Source organism: Eumetopias jubatus, unplaced genomic scaffold (genome assembly GCF_037043125.1).
Source record: "Eumetopias jubatus isolate StellerSeaLion01/CBP00866 unplaced genomic scaffold, mEumJub1_p1.0 scaffold_17, whole genome shotgun sequence".
In the NCBI taxonomy this organism is placed as follows: domain Eukaryota; kingdom Metazoa; phylum Chordata; class Mammalia; order Carnivora; family Otariidae; genus Eumetopias; species Eumetopias jubatus.
Window position 1 is genome coordinate 58807710 of NW_028274823.1, and position 18530 is coordinate 58826239.

The 18530-nt window shown below is 46.1% G+C and overlaps 1 protein-coding gene across 3 annotated transcripts in view; it reads right to left on the reverse strand.

The window, feature by feature from the left end:
- Positions 1–17798, reverse strand: part of STOX1 (storkhead box 1) — a 57737-nt gene extending 39939 nt beyond the window's left edge. For all 3 annotated transcript variants that reach the window (XM_088019860.1, XM_028109698.2, XM_028109697.2), the window contains exon 1: positions 17489–17798. In XM_088019860.1, coding sequence (XP_087875986.1) covers positions 17489–17798 — 310 coding nt within the window. The remainder of the gene's footprint in view (positions 1–17488) is intronic.
- Between the last annotated feature and the right edge of the window lie 732 nt (positions 17799–18530).

The window sequence follows — 18530 nt, forward strand, 5'->3', positions numbered from 1 at the left end:
ATGTGGGCCATGCCCTAGGATACAAGCCCTCCCCTTCTGCTTTATTAAAATGTGCTTCTCATCGGGGTGCCTGAGTGGCTCAGATGGTTAAGCGTCTGCCTTCAGCTTGGGTCATGATCCCAGGGTCCTGGGATCAAGCCCCACATCGGGCTCCTGGCTCAGCAGAGAACCTGCTTCTCCCTCTCCCTCTGCCTCTCCCCCTGCTCATGTTCTCTCTCTCTGTATCTCTGTGTCTCAAATGAACAAATACAAATCTTTAAAAAAAATGTGCTTCTCATCAAGCTAATATTCCCATCTTAGTTTAGGCATCACTTCCTCCAGGAAGTCTTCCCTGAAAGCACATGCGCATGAGCACACAAATAGGACTGTTGGTCAACTGTATTTCTATTGCTCCCTATGCCTATCACTTACTTGTCCATCTGACCGCTATACAACGAGCTCCTTGAGGCCAGGGCATGAGCCCTTTGTCCCTTTGTACTGACCAGTGCATGGTCAGGCACACAGTAAGTGTAATCAATGCACACCTAACAAATGACTGTGGGATCAAGGGAGGCCTGGCATGGTGTGGCTGCTTTAGCAGGTGCATTACTTCCGATGCTTCACAAAGGGAGACTGTCTGGGCAAGACTGCGGGGAAGGTGCCACTCCCGTTTGTGGAAAATATCTTAAGCAACTTCAATGTGAGCTTCGTCTGTTCTTCCCCGGGGCTCCTGACACAGGTGACTGGGAGGCTGATCCAGCCAGGGGTTGAGAAACCTCAGCCAGTCAACAGAACCAAAGTGAGCAGAAAGAGGCTCTCAGCTGAAGACACAGAGGTAAAGAGAAGTGAGATGACTAACCTAACGGCTCCCAGAAACTTAGCAGCAGGGTTGGTTCCAAACTCGGGGCTCTTTCTACAGCACCCAGACACCTTTGGGGATCTGAGCAAAGGCCCAGGACAAGAGCTGTGGACCTGACCAGCACCAAGGGGTCTGGGATAGAACAGGAAGGGCAGGAAAAAAGACAGAGATCTTGAAAATAAACACGTGCCAGATGAGCAATAACCAGCAAATGCCCCGTGGAGATAGGCTGGCTAGAGAGCGAGAGCCCGGAGACACGTTTGCTGCTCCCTCCACACTGAAGATTGCCGCGTGTTTGTCGGTTTTCCTGATTTTAACCCTGGAGGAGCACAGACTGCGTGCTCTCAGGTACTTGATCTTCAAAACAACCTGCAAAGTACAAACCATGTCCTTGTTTGTGCCCAGGAAGACCATGGAGCTGAGAGGGGGAAGTAGCTCAAGGCCACAGAGCTAGCTAAGAGTGGCAGGCCAGGAATGTCAACCCGGTTTTCTCCGCTAACCAGAGTGGTTCTGGGTGATCTGGAAACTTTAAACTATGACTTTCAGTGATTCTTCAAGTCCATTTTGCTGTCTGCAATTGAAAATAATTTTGTGCTGGTGTTCTTCCGCAGTAACGCACATGAGATTCACAAGGATGTTTAAAAGGCTCGATGCATGGTACGATGGAGAAGGAAGATGACCATCGCTACAAACGAACCGTGTAGAGCAGACCAACGACTTTCTGGGACACTGACCCCTCAGCCAGCAACAGCAGGAAGAACGGAAGTGCCTGAAACTCGAGTACAGCCAGTGATGGGAGGCCTATCGACGGCAGGCATCAGGGAGACCAAAGAGCACCCATCTCAGGCACCCAGCAGAGGGTGCAATGTGCAAAGACAGCCTAGGTGATGGCCCAGCTTGTTCAGAGGACAGGGACAGCACTCAGGTCTGGCCCAAGGGAAGTGTGACGGTCAGTCTTATACATCAGTCTGGCGAGGCTACAGCCCTGTTATTCTATCAAACACTAACCCAGGCATTGCTGTGAACCTATTTTATAGATGTGATTGAAGTTTATGATCAGTCGATTTTAGGTAAGGGAGATTATCCTGCATAATCTAGATTTCGATCAGGTGAAAGGCCTTAAGACCAGAACTGAGCCTTCTCAAAAGAAACTGTACTTGTTTTTTTTAAAGATTTTATTTATTTATTTGAGAGAGAGAGAATGAGAGATAGAGAGCACGAGAGGGAAGAGGGTCAGAGGGAGAAGCAGACTCCCTGCCGAGCAGGGAGCCTGATGTGGGATTCAATCCTGGGACTCCAGGATCATGACCTGAGCCGAAAGCAGTCACTTAACCAACTGAGCCACCCAGGCGCCCCCAAGAAACTGTACTTATACATAGCAGCTTTAGCTCTGTGGGAGAGTTCCAGCCCACCCTTCATGATGGCTAGACATACAGACCCTGGACTTGCCTTCCTGGCCCCCACAATCATGCAAAGCCAATTCCTTGTAATAACTCCCTGAATATATATCTCCTACTGGTTCTGGATCTCTGCTTGAACCTTGACTGGTAACAGGAAGGCAGGCACCTTGCAGAAGGTGGGGGAAAAAGCAGGCTCAGGCTAGAACTGAAGTAGAGAGCACTGCAATACATGTTAAAGGCTCTGGACTTTTCCTGAAAAGCCAAGGGGAGCCACAGAGGGATCTGAGCAAGATGAAGAGCAGAATTAGATCTGTATTTCAGATGTTATTTGTCTGTCTACCTGTGGGATGGAGAATGGACTGGAGTGTTCAGGGCCCACCACGGGGAGGCACCACAAAAAAGGGAAGAGGCTGAAGCCATAACTCAGGTAGGAAATGGTGAGATCTCGGGTGGACAAAGGCCTGGCAGGGAAAACAGAGAGAAAGAAATGTGTTGGAGAGACAGAGAAGTTATGCCTCATGGAACCTGGTGACCTCCTGGCCTGGGGTATGAGGAAGAGGGCGGAGGGATCCAAACTGATTTCCAGTTCGTGGGTCTTCTTCTCCCACTGGACCTCAATGCCACGTGGCAGCAACTCAAGGTGTGTTCTCTTATCCCCTGGTTGCTAAATCAAAACATGGGGCTAGAAACACTCATTAACTACCCAGATGCTACATACAGATCATCCAGTATGGTAATAACAACAGGCCCACAAGACACCCTGTGGGGAGCCCTTTGGCTCTTTCTGATGGGACCCCTGCACAGAATAAGGAGAAAAGGTAACATCTGGCAGAACAAAGCCAGAAAAACACGGCTGGGAAGATCCTGGGTAGGAAGGAGGGGAGTGAGAGCAGGGCCATGGCCCGAGCAGCTGTTTCTGCCATTTCCTAGGCCTGGCATGGACCAAAGGCACGGCGGGAATCTGAAAGCTTCCCAGGGAGAGTGAGGGCCAGGGCACGGGCTGGGGAGAAATACCAGAACCTTCACAGGACCCTGGGAAGGCTACTGGTGGATAGAGAGGAAGGCAAGAACCGCAGAAACACCAGCATGTCGCAGCCTAACATTCATTTCCTGTCCGTACACTGGGCAAAATTATCCCATCTGACCACCGAACAGAAGAAAAAGAATAATCAAGCTAGAAAAGACTGGGGATATGTCCATATCTATCTGGGAGAAAGAGACGGAGCAGAGGTATTTGTTCGTGGTGACTGTCTGAACAATCTCGACATGGCCATTAGTTTCTCTGAAGCCTAGACCCTTGTCATCACCAGAATGACATTTTAAAAGAGGAAAAGACAATATACAAAGAATAAAGAGAAAGAAATCCAAATACATCGATACAGAAAACCAGCCAACCGTGAGACAAAGACAAGTATCAGAGAAAATTTTCAGAAACAACCACAAAACAACTAATAAAATGGCAATAAATACATATCTGTCAATAATTACTTTGCATGTAAATGGACTAAATGCTCCAATCAAAAGACACAGGGTGTCAGAATGGATGAAAAAAAAAACAAGACCCATCGATAAGCTACCTACAGGAGACTAACTTCAGACGCAAAGATAACTGCAGATTGAAAGTGAGGGGATGGAGAAACATTTATCATGCAAATGATGTCAAAAGAAAACCAGAGAGGCGCCCGGGTGGCTGTCAGTTAAGCATCTGCCTTTGGCTCAGGTCATGATCCCAGGGTCCCGGAATCGAGCTCCGCATCAGGCTCCCTGCTTAGTGGGAAACCTGCTTCTCCCTCTCCCTCTGCTGTTCCCCCTGCTTGTGTGCTCTTTCTCTCTCTGTCAAATAAATAAGTAAAATCTTAAAAAAAAAAAAAGAAAAAGAAAACCAGAGTAGCAATACTTATATAAGACAAACTAGACTATATTTTTTCTGACAAACTAGACTTTATTTTTTTTAAAGATTTTATTCATTTATTTGAGAGAGAGAGCGTGAGCACAAGGGGGGTGGGGGAAGGGGCAGAGGGAGAAGCAGACTCCCAGCTCAGCAGGGACCCCAATGTGGGACTCCGTCCCAGGACCCTAGGATCATGACCCGAGCCAAAAGCAGACGCCTAACGACTGAGCCACCCAGGCGCCCCTACTCTCACCACTTTTATTCAACATAGTACTGTAAGTCCTAGCCATGGCAATCAAACAAAAAAAATAAAAGGCACCCAAATTGGTAAGAAAGAAGTAAAACTTTAACTACTTGCAGATGACAGGATACTATATATAAAAAACCCAAGACTCCACCCAAAAACTGCTAGAACTGATAGAAAAATTCAGTAAAGTCACAGGATACAAAATGAATCTACAGAAATTTATGGCATTTCTATACACCAATAATAAAGCAGCAGAGAAGTTAAGAAAACAATCCCATTTACAATTGCACCAAAAATAGTAGGACACCTGGGCATAAACATAAACAGGTGAGAGATCTGTACTCTGAGAACTATAAAACACCAAAGAGGGGTGCCTGGGCAGCTCAGGCGTTAAGCGTCTGCCTTCGGCTCAGGTCATGATCCCAGGGTCCTGGGATCAAGCCCCACGTTGGGCTCCCTGCTCCGCGGGAAGCCTGCTTCTCCCTCTCCCACTCCCCCTGCTTGTGTTCCTTCTCTTGCTGTCTGTCAAGTAAGTAAATAAAATCTTAAAAAAAAAATGAAAGAAACTGAAGACAATATAAAGAAACAAAGACATTCCATGCTCATGGATTGGAAGAACAAATATTATTAAACTGTCCATACTACCCAAAGCAATCTACACATTTAATGCAATCCCTATCAAAATACCAATCGCATTTTTCACAGAACTAGAACAAATAATCCTAAACTTTGTATGGAACCACAAAAGTCACTGAATAGCCAAAGCAATCTTGAAAAAGAAAAGCAAAACAGGAGGCATCAAAATTCCGGACTTAAAGGTATATTACAAAGCTGTAGTGATCCAGACATTATAGTAGTGGTACAAAGATAGACACATAGATCAACAGAATAGAATAGAAAACCCAGAAATAAACCCACAATTGTACAGTCAGTTAATCTTTGACAAAGCAGGAAAGAATATCCAATGGGAAAAAAGTCTCTTCAACAAATGGTGTTGGGGAAACTGGACAGCAACATGCAAAAGAATGCTGAATCACCTTACACCATACACAAAAATAAACTCCAAATGGGTTAAAGATCTAAATGTGAAACCTGAAACCACAAAAATCCTAGAGAGCAAAAGTAGTAATTTCTCTGACGTCAGCAGTAGCAACTTTTTTTCTAGATACGTCCCCTGAGGCAAGAGAAACAAAAGCAAAAATAAACTAATAGGACTACATCAAAATAAAGAGCTTCTGGTGTGCCTGGGTGGCTCAGTCGATTAAGCATCTGCCTTTGGCTCGGGTCATGATCCCGGGGGGTCCTGGGATGGAGCCATCGGGCTCCTTGCTCAGCAGCGAGGCTGCTTCTCCCCTTCCCCCTGCCTGCCACTGCTTGTGCTCGCCTTCTCTGTCAAACAAACAAACAAACAAATAAATAAATAAAATTTTTTTAATAAATAAAAAGCTTCTGCACAACAAAGGAAACAATCAACACAACTAAAAGGCAACCTACAGAACGGGAAAAGCTATCTGCAAATGACATTTCCTATAAAGGAATATATATATATAAATATATATATAAATATATATATATATATAAATATATATATAAAATATATAAAGAACTTATAGGGGCGCCTGGGTGGTTTAGTCAGTTAAGCATCTGCCTTCAGCTCAGGTCATGATCCCAGGGTCCTGGGATTGAGCACTGCATCGGGCTCCCTGCTCAGCGGGGAGCCTGCTTCTCCCTCTGCCCCTGCTTGCCACTCCCCCTGCTTGTGCTCTCTCTCTTTCTCTGACAAATAAATAAAATCAACACTCAAAAAACAAATAATCCAATCAAAAAATGGGCAGGAGGGGTGCATAGGTGACTCAGTGGGTTAAACATCTGCCTTTGGCTCAGGTCATGATCTCAGGGTCCCGGGACTGAGCTCCCTGATGGGCTCCTTGCTCAGCGGGAGTCAGCTTCTCCCTCTCCCTCTGCGCCCCCCCAACTTGTGCACTCTCTCTTTCTCCTCTCAAATAAATAAAATCTTAAAAAAAAAAAAGGCAGGAAACATGAACAGATATTTCTCCAAAGAAGACTTACAGATGGCCAAGAGACATGTGAAAAGAGGCTCAACATCACTCATCATCAGGAAAATGCAAATCAAAACTATAATGAGGTTATCACCTCACACCTGTCAGAATGGGTAAAATCAAAAACATAAGAACCAATAGGTGTTGGGGAGAATGTGGAGAAAAAGGAACCCTTTTGCACTGTCAGTGAGAATGCAAACTGGTGCAGCCACTCTGGAAAACAATGTGGAGGTTTCTTAAAAAGTTAAAAATAGAACTACCCATGGGGCGCCTGCCTGGCTCAGTTGGTAGAGCATGCAACTCTTGATAGTGGGGTTGTGAATTTGAGCCTCACATCGGGTGAAGAGATTATTTTAAAAAATAAAATCTTAGGGCGCCTGAGTGGCTCAGTTGGTTAAGCGACTGCCTTCGGCTCAGGTCATGATCCTGGAGTCCCGGGATCGAGTCCCACATTGGGCTCCCTGCTTGGCAGGGAGTCTGCTTCTCCCTCGGACCCTCTTCCCTCTCATGCTCTCTGTCTCTCATTCTCTCTCTCAAATAAATAAATAAAATCTTTAAAAAAATTTTTAAAAAAAATCTTAAAAAAAAAAAAAGAAATACCCTACGGTCTGATCCAATAATCACATTGCTGGGTATTTACCCTCAAAATACAAAAACACTAATTCAAGGAAATACATGCATCCCTATGTTTATTGCAGCATTGTTTACAACAGCCAAACTATGGAAGCAGCCTGTGTCCATCAATAGATGAATGGATAAAGGAGATATGGTATGCATATACAATGGAATATTATTCGGCCATAAAAAAAGAATGAAATCTTGCCATTTGCAACAACATGGTTGGAACTAGAGTATAATGCTAAAAGAAATAAGTCAGAGACAATACCATATGATTTTACTCACATGTGGAATTTAAGAAACAAATGAACAAAGTTTAAAAAAAAAGAGAAAGAGAGAGAGGAAAAAAAAAAAACAACAAGAAACAGATTCTTAACTAGAGAGAACAAACTGATGGTTACCAGAGGGGAGATGGTGGGGGGGATGGGTGAAATAGCTGATGGGGATTAAGGAGGGCACTTGTCATGATCAGCACCAGGTGATTAAAATAAAACTTAAGGGGCGCCTGGGTGGCTCAGTCGGTTAAGTGTCTGACTCTTGATCTCAGCTCAGGTCTTGATCTCAGGGTTGTGAGTTCAAGTCCGACGATGGACTACGTGTTGGACGTGGAGCCTACTTAAAAATAATTAATTAATTAAAAATAAAATAGAATAAAATAAAAACTTAAATAGATATAAAAAAGATACATACATAAAAGAGGAAAAGACGGGGATTAAAAAATTCATTAATGGGGTTTTGCTTCCAATAATGATGGTAAGATCCTTAGACCAACCCTCTTGCAAACAACAAATATAAACTTTGGATGAAATATAAAAACCCTTACTTGAAGGCACTTAAAAGCAACCAAAACCAAGTAGAACCTAGAGGGGAGGTCCTCTTGGAAGGAAATGGCACTAGTTAAGTGTCCCAGTTTCTACAGCTCTTCGCCTTAGGGCAGGCAGGCCCCAGTAGGAGCCAGGCCAGGAGGCTAAAACTTTGGTAGAAACCTATGGTCTTCTTGGCCTAAAGAGTCTAGGGACACAGTCTGGAGCAGCTACAACAGCAGAAAAGTGATGCTGGAATGGCCTGAGCCACAGAGGTGGACCCTCAAATTTTGCACATAAATTCAGCCTGACTCTATGACTGAAATATGAGCTACGCATGCACAGGGCACAAGCAGCCTACCTTAAGAGATTTTAGCTGTCATTTAGTGCAGGGGAGGTAGAATTTAGAGTTTTTAGTCCAGCCAAATTAATTGCCTGATAAAATAAACAAAAACAACAAAAAAAACGAACACTACAGAGGAGCATGACAATCCAGAGTCTCTACAACATACCATTCATGTCAGAGATATAATCCACAAGTCTAGACAATATAAAAACGGTACAATGTGACCCATTCAAAAGAAAAGGCAAGCAATGGGACTTACCATGAAATGACTAAGATGTTAGAATTACAAAAATTTTGGGAGCACCTGGCTGGCTCAGTCGGTAGAGCCGTGACTCTTGATCTCGGGGTTGTGAGTTCAAGCCCCATGCTGGGTGTAGAGGTTACTTAAAAAATAAAATAAAAATTTGGGGGGAGCACCTGGGAGGCTCAGTCAGTTAAGCATCTGACTTCGGCTCAGGTCATGATCCTGGGGTCCTGGGACCAAGCCTGGTGTGCGGCATCCTGCTCAGGGGGGAGTCTGCTTCTCCCTCTCCCTCTGACTCTACCCCCCTGCTCATACTCTTACTCTCTCCTTCACTGAAATGAATAAATAAAATTAGAAAAATAAAATAAAATAATTAAAAATTTTTTTAATTTTAAACAAGCTGGTAGAGCTATACTGAAAGATAAAAAAAAATGCTTGTAATGAATAAATTGGGAATCTCATCAGAGAAACAGATTTAAAAATAATCAAATGGACTCTACCTAAGAATAAAAATATATATCCACACACAGCCTGCACAAGAATGTTCACAGCAGCATTATTCACAGTGACCAAAAAGTGAAAACAACCCCAGTAACTATCCACTGATGGATAAGCAAAATGTAGTATATGCATACAATGGAATATTATTCAGCCATAAAAATGAATGAAGGGCTAATCCATGATATGACGTGGATAAACCTTGAAAACATATTAAGTGAAAGATATGAGATATAAACAATATACTGTGATTCCATTTTTAAGAAATATCCATGGGTGGGGCGCCTGGGTGGCTCAGTCGTTAAGCGTCTGCCTTCGGCTCAGGTCATGATCTCAGGGTCCTGGGATCGAGCCCCGCATCGGGCTCCCTGCTCAGCAGGAAGCCCGCTTCTCCCTCTCCCACTCCCCCTGCTTGTGTTCCTGCTCTCGCTGTGTCTCTCTCTGTCAAATAAATAAATAAACTCTTAAAAAAAAAAATATCCATGGGTGCCTGGCTAGCTCAGTCAGTAGACTGTGTGACTCTTGATCTCAGGGTTGTAAGTTTAAGCCCCAGGTTGGGTGTAGAGACAACTTAAAAATAAAATCTTAAAAAAAAAAAAAGAAATATCTAGCACAGGTAGAATAGGCAAATTCATAAAGACGGAAGGTACACTAGCGATTGGCAGGGGCTAGAAGGAGAGGAGATAAGGAGAGACTGCTGGTGGGTACAGTTTCTTTTTGCGGTGAAGAAAATATCCTGGAATTAGATAATGGTGATGGCTGCACAACAATGTGAATATACTAAAACCTCTCAATTGTATACTTAAAAATGGTTAATTTTATGTTATGTGAATTATATCTCAATTTTTTTAAAGGTAAGGTAAAAAACATCATAAGAAACTGGGTGATGAATACAGAACTCTATACTTTTTTTTTAAGATTTTATTTATTTGACAGAGAGAGAGAGAGGGAACACAAGCAGGGGGAAGAGTAGAGAGAGAAGAAGCAGGCTCCCCGCTGAGCAGGGAGCCCGATGCGGGGCTCGATCCCAGGACCCTGGGACCATGACCTGAGCCGAAGGCAGATGCTTAACTGACTGAGCCACCCAGGCGCCCCAAAACTCTGTACTACCTGTGTGATTTTTCTGTAAATCTAAAATTACTCTAAAATAAAATTTATTTTAAAGATTATTTATTTAACTATTTGAGAGAGAGAGTGCACGCACACACACTCGAGCTGGGGGAGGAACAAAGGGAGAGGGCCAAGCAGACTCCACACTGAGCACAGCCCAACACAGGGCTCAATCTCATGACCCCGAGATCATGACCTGAGCCGAAATCAAGAGTTGAACACTTAACCGACTGAACCATCCAGGTGCCCCCAAAATGAAATTTATTTTAAAATAATTCCAGGGACGCCTGGGTGGCTCAGTTGGTTAAATGTCTGTCTTCAGCTCAGGTCATGATCCCAGGGTCCTGGGATGGAGCCCTGCATCCAGCTCCCTGCTCAGAGGGATTGTGCTCCCTCTGCCCCTCCCCACTGCTTGTGCTCTCTCTCTCTCTCAAATAAATAAAATCTTTAAAAAAATTTAAAAATAGAAAAAATAATTCCATTTATAATAGCATCCAAAAACATTAAGTTCTTAGGAAGATAAATTTAACAAAAGATATTCAGACCCTGTACCCTAAAAAGTACAGGCCATTGCTAAGAAAAATTAAGAATACTCAAACAATACCATGTTCATGGATTGCTAAAATGTCAATTCTCCCCAAATTAGGATGACCAACCATCCCAGTTTGCCTGGGACTGAAAGAGTTAATTTCTAAAGATTCAGGACTACCATTTCTAAAGCCAAAGCAGTCTTGGGCAAATCAGGATGAATTGCTCATCTAACTTCAAACTGATCTATTGTTTCAACATAATAGATTTTTTTTGAGAAATTGACAAACTGATTCTAAAATTTATGTGGAAAAACAAAGAATCTACAGTAGCCAAAACAATTCTGAGGAAGAACAAAGTTGGAGGATCACAATATCTAATTTCAAGTCTTAACGATAAAGTACAGTAAGACAGTATGTTTTAATGAAAGGACAGACTCAAGATCAATGGAAATAGACCCCTATATACATATACATTCAATTGATTTTTTAAAAAAGATTTTATTTTTTATTTCTTTGACAGAGAGAGCTAGCAAGAGGGAACAGAGAGGGAACACAAGCATGGAGGAGCTGGAGAGGGAAAAGCAGGCTCCCCACTGAGCAGGGAGCCTGATATGGGGCTCAATCCCAGAACCCTGGGATCATGACCTGAGCCGCTTAAGCAACTGAGCCACTCAGGCGCCCCTCAATTGATTTTTAACAGACAATTCAATGAGAAAGGCTAATCTCTTCAATAAATTGTCCTTGAATAATTAGACACCCATATGTAGAAAAGTGAACCTCACCTACCATACCATTCATAAAAATTAACTCAAAATGGATCACAGACCTAAATGTAAAACCACAAATCTATAAAACTTCTAGAAGATAACACAGGAGAAAATCATTGGGTTAGGCAAAATTCCTTTATAGAGGATACAAAAAGTATGCTCCATAAAGGAGAAAAATGGACTAATTAGATTTAATCGAAATTTAAAACTTCTCTCCAAAAGATACCACTGAAAAACTGAATAGGCGAGCCGCAGGCTAGATCATACTCACAAAGCATATAATTAACAAAGGACTGATATTCAGGATATATAAAGAACTACAGAGCAATAACAAGTCACAATAATAAAATAAAAATACTATCCAGGGGTGCCTGGCTAGCTCAGTTGGAAGAGCATGTGACTCTTGATATTAGGGTCATGAGTTCAAGCCCCACACTGGGTGTAGAGATTATGTAAATATGGGGCACCTGAATGGCTCAGTCAGTTAAGCTTCTGGCTCTTGGTTTCGGCTCAGGTCATAATCTCAGGGTCCTGGAGTTGAGCCCCACGTGGGGCTCCACACTCAGTCTGGAGTCGGCTTGGGATTCTTTCCCTCTTCCTCTTCCTCTTCCTCCCCTCCTGCCCCACTCCCTGCCTGCTTGCTCGCACACTTTCTCTCTCTCAAATTTATAAATAAAATCTTTAAAAAATAAAAAGAAAATAATAAAGAAAAAATACTACCCATTTTTTTTAAAGGGCAAAAGATGTGTACAGATACTTCACAAAGGAAGTTGATAAGCACATGAAACAGTGTTCAATAACATCAGGGAGTGCAATAAGATACCACCAGAACAGGGGCACCTGGGTGGCTCAGTCATTAAGCGGCTGCCTTCGGCTCCAGTCATGGTCCCAGGGTCCTGGGATCGAGTCCCACATTGGGCTCCCTGCTCAGCGGGGAGTCTGCTTCTGCCTCTCCCACTCCCCCTGCTTGTGTTCCCTCTATTGCTGTGTCTCTCTGTCAAATGAGTAAATAAAATCTTCAAAAAACAAAAACAAATTAAAAAAAAAGATACCACCATAATAGCTAAAATTAGAAAGACTGACAACATCAAATGTTGGCAAAGATGCACAATCACTCTGGAAAAAGGTTCCTTAAAACTAAACATAACCTACTCAGTGAGTCAGCAATTCCTTTTTTAGGTAATGACCCAAAAGAAATAACGGCATAAAAAAAAATCTATACGTGAATATTCATAGAAGTTTTATTCTTAATAGCCATAAAGTGGAAACATCCCAGGGATCCATTTACAGGAAAATGGATAAACTGTGGTATATTCATAAAATGGAATTCTACACAATAACAGGAACAAACTAGTAATACAACAGAGATGAATCTCAGGAACATTAAACTGAGTGAAAGAATCCTCACACAAGAATACCTCCTATATGATTCCACCTACATGAAGTTCTTGAACAGGCAAAATTATTTTATGGTTAAAAAAAAAAATCAGGTCAGGGGCACCTGGGTGACTCAGTCGTTGAGCATCTATGCCTTCGGCTCAGGTCATGATCCCAGGGTCCTAGGATCGAGCCCCACATCGGGCTCCCTGCTCCACAGGAAGCCTGCTTCTCCCTCACCCACTCCCCCTGCTTGTGTTCCCTCTCTCGCTGTGTCTCTCTCTGTCAAATAAATAAATAAAATCTTTTAAAAAAATCATGTTAATTCTCAGGGTGGGGGCAGAGCTGACTGAGAAGGAACAAGAAGGAACTTTGTGGGCTAATGGTAATGTTCTAAATCCTGCTAGGAAGTTGGGTTACATTCATGAATATATTTGAAAAATCCATTAAATACTACACTTATGGCGCTCCTGGCTGGCTCAGGTGGTAGAGCGCGTGACTCTTGATATTGGGGTTGTGGATTGAAGACCCATGATGGGTGTAGAGATTACTTAAAAATAAAATCTTTTTAAAAAGAATACACTTAAACGATTTGTGCATTTCACTAAATGAAAATTTCACCTCAAATATTCCATTAGCTATTAAACCCTACAAGATACCCTACTGTCTTTCAAGGTAGGGCTTTATTATTATTATTTTTTAAGATTTTATTTATTCATTTGACAGAGAGAGACACAGTGAGAGAGGGAACACAGGCAGGGGGAGTGGGAGAGGGAGAAGCAGGCTTCCCGCCGAGCAGGGAGCCTGATGTGGGGCTCGATCCCAGGACCCTGGGATCATGCCCTGAGCCGAAGGCAGATGCCCAATGACTGAGCCACCCAGGTGCCCCAAGGTAGGGCTTTAGAAACAAGGCAGGATGGGAGCTGGACCACTTCCTCTCCTCACCGTCTCTACGCACTCCCCCCAAGGCATTCCCTAAATCACAGGATAAGTGAAAACAAAATTTCAGATATTCATCCAACTCCTGCACCATCAGGCACCTGGTACCCTTGAGCGTTCCTCCTCTCTCAAACCAGATCCCACAATAGATTCTGAAATCAGTCATTTACGCCTAGCATAAATTAGTGACTGGCCTCTACTCTTCTGGGGCCCTTTCAATTTTGCCTCGATAAGTTTCTGTGCTCAGAGATATTTCAGTGAGCAGGAAGGAGGGACACGTAGAGGTGGGAAGATCCTTGTATCACCTCCCCTTCACGAGCCTAACCTGCCTGATCTTCAGTACCCCCCAAAACACACACCAGGGAACTCTCACCCCCCAAAATCACAGGCAGAACCTGCAGTGCCCACACATGTCACAGTGGGATGGAGAAGCCTCTGCGTGAACCAGACAGCTTCTAGAACATAGCCTCCCACTCAGCTATCCCCCAGTGAACTGAATATGGAGGACACTGGCTAATTCTATTATATAATATTCTCCTTGAATACAAGCAGCTCTGAGTGAAATACGCATTAAAACACAGACATACCTAGAACAGTACCTGACACATGAATGAATTAATGAGGCAAATATTTAGAAAGAGCCACAGGAATTTTTATTCAGTGATAACAGATGGAAGGCCATGCTAGGGGTGAAAGAGCAGGGACACCTTGGCTATAAATTTCAGGAGAAAGGAGCAAACTGTTTGGCCAAGTGGCCTTCCCTCCCTAACCCCAGGGAAGCCATCATTAACCTTTCACCTCCCCAGGAGGTGTGGTCCCAGAGTAACAACCGATTCAACCAAACAAATACAGGTGTCCCCCACCCCTAACCACCTGCAGTGGCTCAGCTTGCTGAGCAGATATTTCCCTCCGGCTTCCAGAGTCACCCCTTTCATTTGTTAATGTCACTTGCTTATTAAAAACAAAAAAAGACATGAGTACTGGAGCACAAAAGAAGACTTAGTCATCATGCTAAAAGATCCTATGTCCTTCTTTTTAAGGAAATGCTCTCAGCCTGGGAACTATTTTTCTCACCAGAGGGAAGTTGAGGTGGAGATTAAAGAGGGAAAGAAAAGGCACAAAACGTGGAGAAAAACTCCTGCAGGCCTTAAATTCAGGTGTGCACTGGAAACTCAGGTCACTCTTACCTGCTCAGCCTCCTCATATCTTATGAGGCCCCAGGAGTTCCAGGTCCAGAAGCCCAGAAGAACCCATGGGAGCACCATGGGTTTATAATGCTGGTGGCCACCCCCACTTCCCACCGTGCATTTTGTCTGAGCTGGCCAGCAGCATTCCCTATGTCCAAATGCTTTTATATGGGAATAAATGAGCCTTAAAAAAAAAAAAAATCTACAGCAAAGGGACTAAATTGATTTGACCAAATTGGTCCTTTGTGTCTTTTGCTTTTTGCATTTTGTGCATTTGCTCTTTGCCACAAAGTAACAGTACCTGCAAGAGTGCACTGTTGCTCTTCCCTTGCCTTTCTGGAAGCCCATTTTAGCTTCTGAAAGTCAAAGCTCCTAGATTCAAGAAAGCAAGTGAACTGAAACTTCCAATCTCTTTAGGGAAGGCAGCTCCCCCTGCCTTTACCACATTCTGGGAGTCTGAGATGGCCCTAGCCCAAGAGCTGCCTTGATGCCTCTTCTCCTTTGATCTGACTTAGGGACCCCAGGTTAGACTAGTAATTATCAATTCTACTCGAAATAAACTCCCTGGGGCGCCTGGGTAGCTCAGTTGTTAAGTGGCTGCCTCCGGCTCAGGTCATGATCTCAGGGTCCTGGGATCGAGCCCCGCGTCGGGCTCCCTGCTCCGCGGGAAGCCTGCTTCTCCCTCTCCCACTCTCCCTGCTTGTGTTCTCTCTCTCTCACTGTGTCTCTCTCTGTCAAATAAATAAATAAAATCTTAAAAAAAAAAAAGAAAGAACTCCCTGTCCATATGCATCCATTGACCTGCATCAAATAAGATCTTTCTCCATTTTGCTCTTCAAAGTGTCCTATTAGGTGGTTTTGTACAAATTCCAGAAACATCCAAATTCTTATCAGGACTCTGTTAAAAACTTCAAAATCATTCCTTCTAAGAGACCCGGGTCAGGGGTGATGACCTAGCATAAAGACCACTGTTATTACGGCACACTCCATAGAATACAGTGCCCATGGCATCCAGAGTTGTGCAGTGAGGCTGAGTTACCTAGTGGGTGGAGGACTGGAGCACCTGGTGACGTGTTTTCTTTGTCCCCCGCACTGTTCAGAGGGCAGCAAACAGGGCCAACCCAGGAACCACCATTCACCACTGCTCGCTGGGACCCAGGTGGTGGCACCGTGACTGCCTCTGGCTTAGTACAAGTCTCTCTGTCACCCTCAGGTCCAGACCCCCAACTCCATCTTCCCTCTCTGCAATACTCTATGCTCACCCTTTGAAAGGGTGTGGGGGAACCAGAGAATGCAACCACTAATTCAAACCAGAAAAACAGAGGACACAGAACTGAAAAGAGTTTTTCATCCAGCCTGTCTGAAAGACCCCCTTCCCTGTGAGAATTTTGGCTTGGCTCCTTGGCTCTCTGCTTTCAGATCAGAAACCGATTTCTTCAGTAACTCCTGCAAGTAAAAGGAGATGAAATGTATGTATGTGGCTTTGCCAATGAGCTCTCCTTTTGCTTTTAACATTAGAAAAAGTGGAGCAGGGGTACCAGACAGGACGGGAATGCATGGAGATGAAAAGCCAACGGTTAGCCTCCCTGGCCTGGGATATTGAGACATCATCTCTAAGCAGATGATACACAACAACATCAAGTGTCTCTTGCTACTCTCCCCCCCACCCCCACCCCACTTCTCTTCTCCCTGGGGACTAAAACTAATGTGTTTTATTTGCTTCACCTGAGGAGGAGGAGGATTTATGGACTGAGAGAGAGAGGGGTTCCTCAGTAGGAGTCAAAATTCAGGGCTGGAACAACTGGTAACTTGTCAACAGCACACCATCAAATGGTCGTCACAACCCCACATAAATGCAAACAAACCAGACTGGTACAGGGAGCTGCCATGCCCTCCTCCGTTTAGCGGTGGGTGTCAAAGACCACTTAATGCTGCAGTGGTTTTGAATGAAGCTATTTTACACAAGCAAAAAGTTGCTGCCTTCTAACAAACGGGCTCTCTGAAAAGACTGAAAAGGAGGAATCTTCTCTATTTAGCTAATGGGATGGGATGTGTTCAGAGCACCATTTGTCATTTCTTTTTCCCAAGCTGTTAATGACCCCAAACGTTCCACTAGGCCCTGAGCCAAGACCACCACACCACCCAGTGCAGAAGGGTATGGAAACCATGGACTCTTGTCCGCTCCAAGCCTGGAACTTAAAAAAAAAAAAAAGGAGCAACCAGTTCAGCAGTCCCCTTCCTAAGAGCCCCCATGGTGCGGGGACAGAGGCCCTGTCTCCTGACCCCAGTCCCGGTGCCCCAGACTCCCCAGAGCATCACTTTTCTAAGTAGAAATTTCCTTCGGCCAGGAACCTGTTGGCTGCCCTGGCTCAAGAGTTGAGAAGTGGAGGCATCCTGGAGCTGAACCCAGGCAGCGGCCACGCCTATCTCGGGGGCCTGAGCTTCAGTGTCCGGGCAGGAGACAACGTCCTGGGAGGACAGCCCTCCTCCAGCAGCCAGGTGGCCGCCCATCCCCTCTTACCCCCGGCTCCCGCGGCCTCAGAGCGGAGCGTGGGCCGCACACGCCCCAGCGGCCAGGGCTCGGTCCCCGCGGCTGGGGCGGATCACCCCTCCCGTCCGGGCCCCGCACTCACCCACCGCCCGGATGCGGAAGCCGCGCGGGGGGCGCAGCGCCCGGCGGCACCAGGCGTCGCGCAGCACCTGCAGGCTGGCGGGAGGCGCGTGCACCAGCAGCACCCCGCGCCGCAGCCAGCCCTGGAAAGCCAGCCGCGAGGCGGCGCGCGCCAGCCGCGAGTTCCAGAAGCAGCGCGCGTTGGCGCGGCGGAAGGCGCGGAAGACCGCGCGCCCGCCAGGCTCCTCCGCGCCCGCCGCCGCCTCCTGCGCCTCCAGCCTGCACAGCACCAGCGCCAGCGAGCCCGGCGCCAGCTGCACCGGCCGGGCCATGCCGCCGCGGGAGGCCGGGGCCCCAGCCTAGCGCATGTTCGGGCGCGGCGCTGCCGCAGCACTGGCGGCCGGGCGGCCGGCGGGAGGGATCGGCCGACTGCGCGCGGCGCCGGCTGCCGGGGGAACGGGCTCCGGGGGGCGGGGCCGGCGGCGCTCTGCGGCTCGGGGGTGGGGCGGGACGCGGGGCCTGAGGGTGGCGGCGGCCGTCGGCAGCCCGGCGCCCAATGGGGCTTTCCGAGGACTGAGTAGTTCTCCTCCCCAGCCCGGACTCCGCCGCTCCCCCCCCCCCGCCACCTCCCCGCGGCCTCCCCGGGACTCCCTTCACCTCCCGGCTCCGGGGCAGCCCTGAACTCCCCTACCCCGAAGGGGACGCTCTGGAGCCTTTCCACGTCCTCGGGGAGCCCCGCAGCTCTCGGGAGCCTCTTTCAACCGCGGCGCGAGCGGCACGGCCGGCAGTCCCCAGAACTGAGAGGACCAGGGTGGCCGCCATCGTCCTGGCTTCAGGGTCGCTCCTAAGTGAGAGAGGCCACGAGGGACAGCCTGCGGGTGTCAGGGACCTCTTTGGGGCCGGGAGTCAGTCCGTCGACCCAGGTTTGAGTCTCGGTCCGCTCCTAACTCGTTTTGCTTGTCACTTCCCCTCTCTTTGAGCCTCAGTTTACTGTCCTGTAAAATGAGGAGTTGGAACTGCATTCTAAGCCCCTTTCCATCCGTGACTTTCTGAGGTTCTAGGCT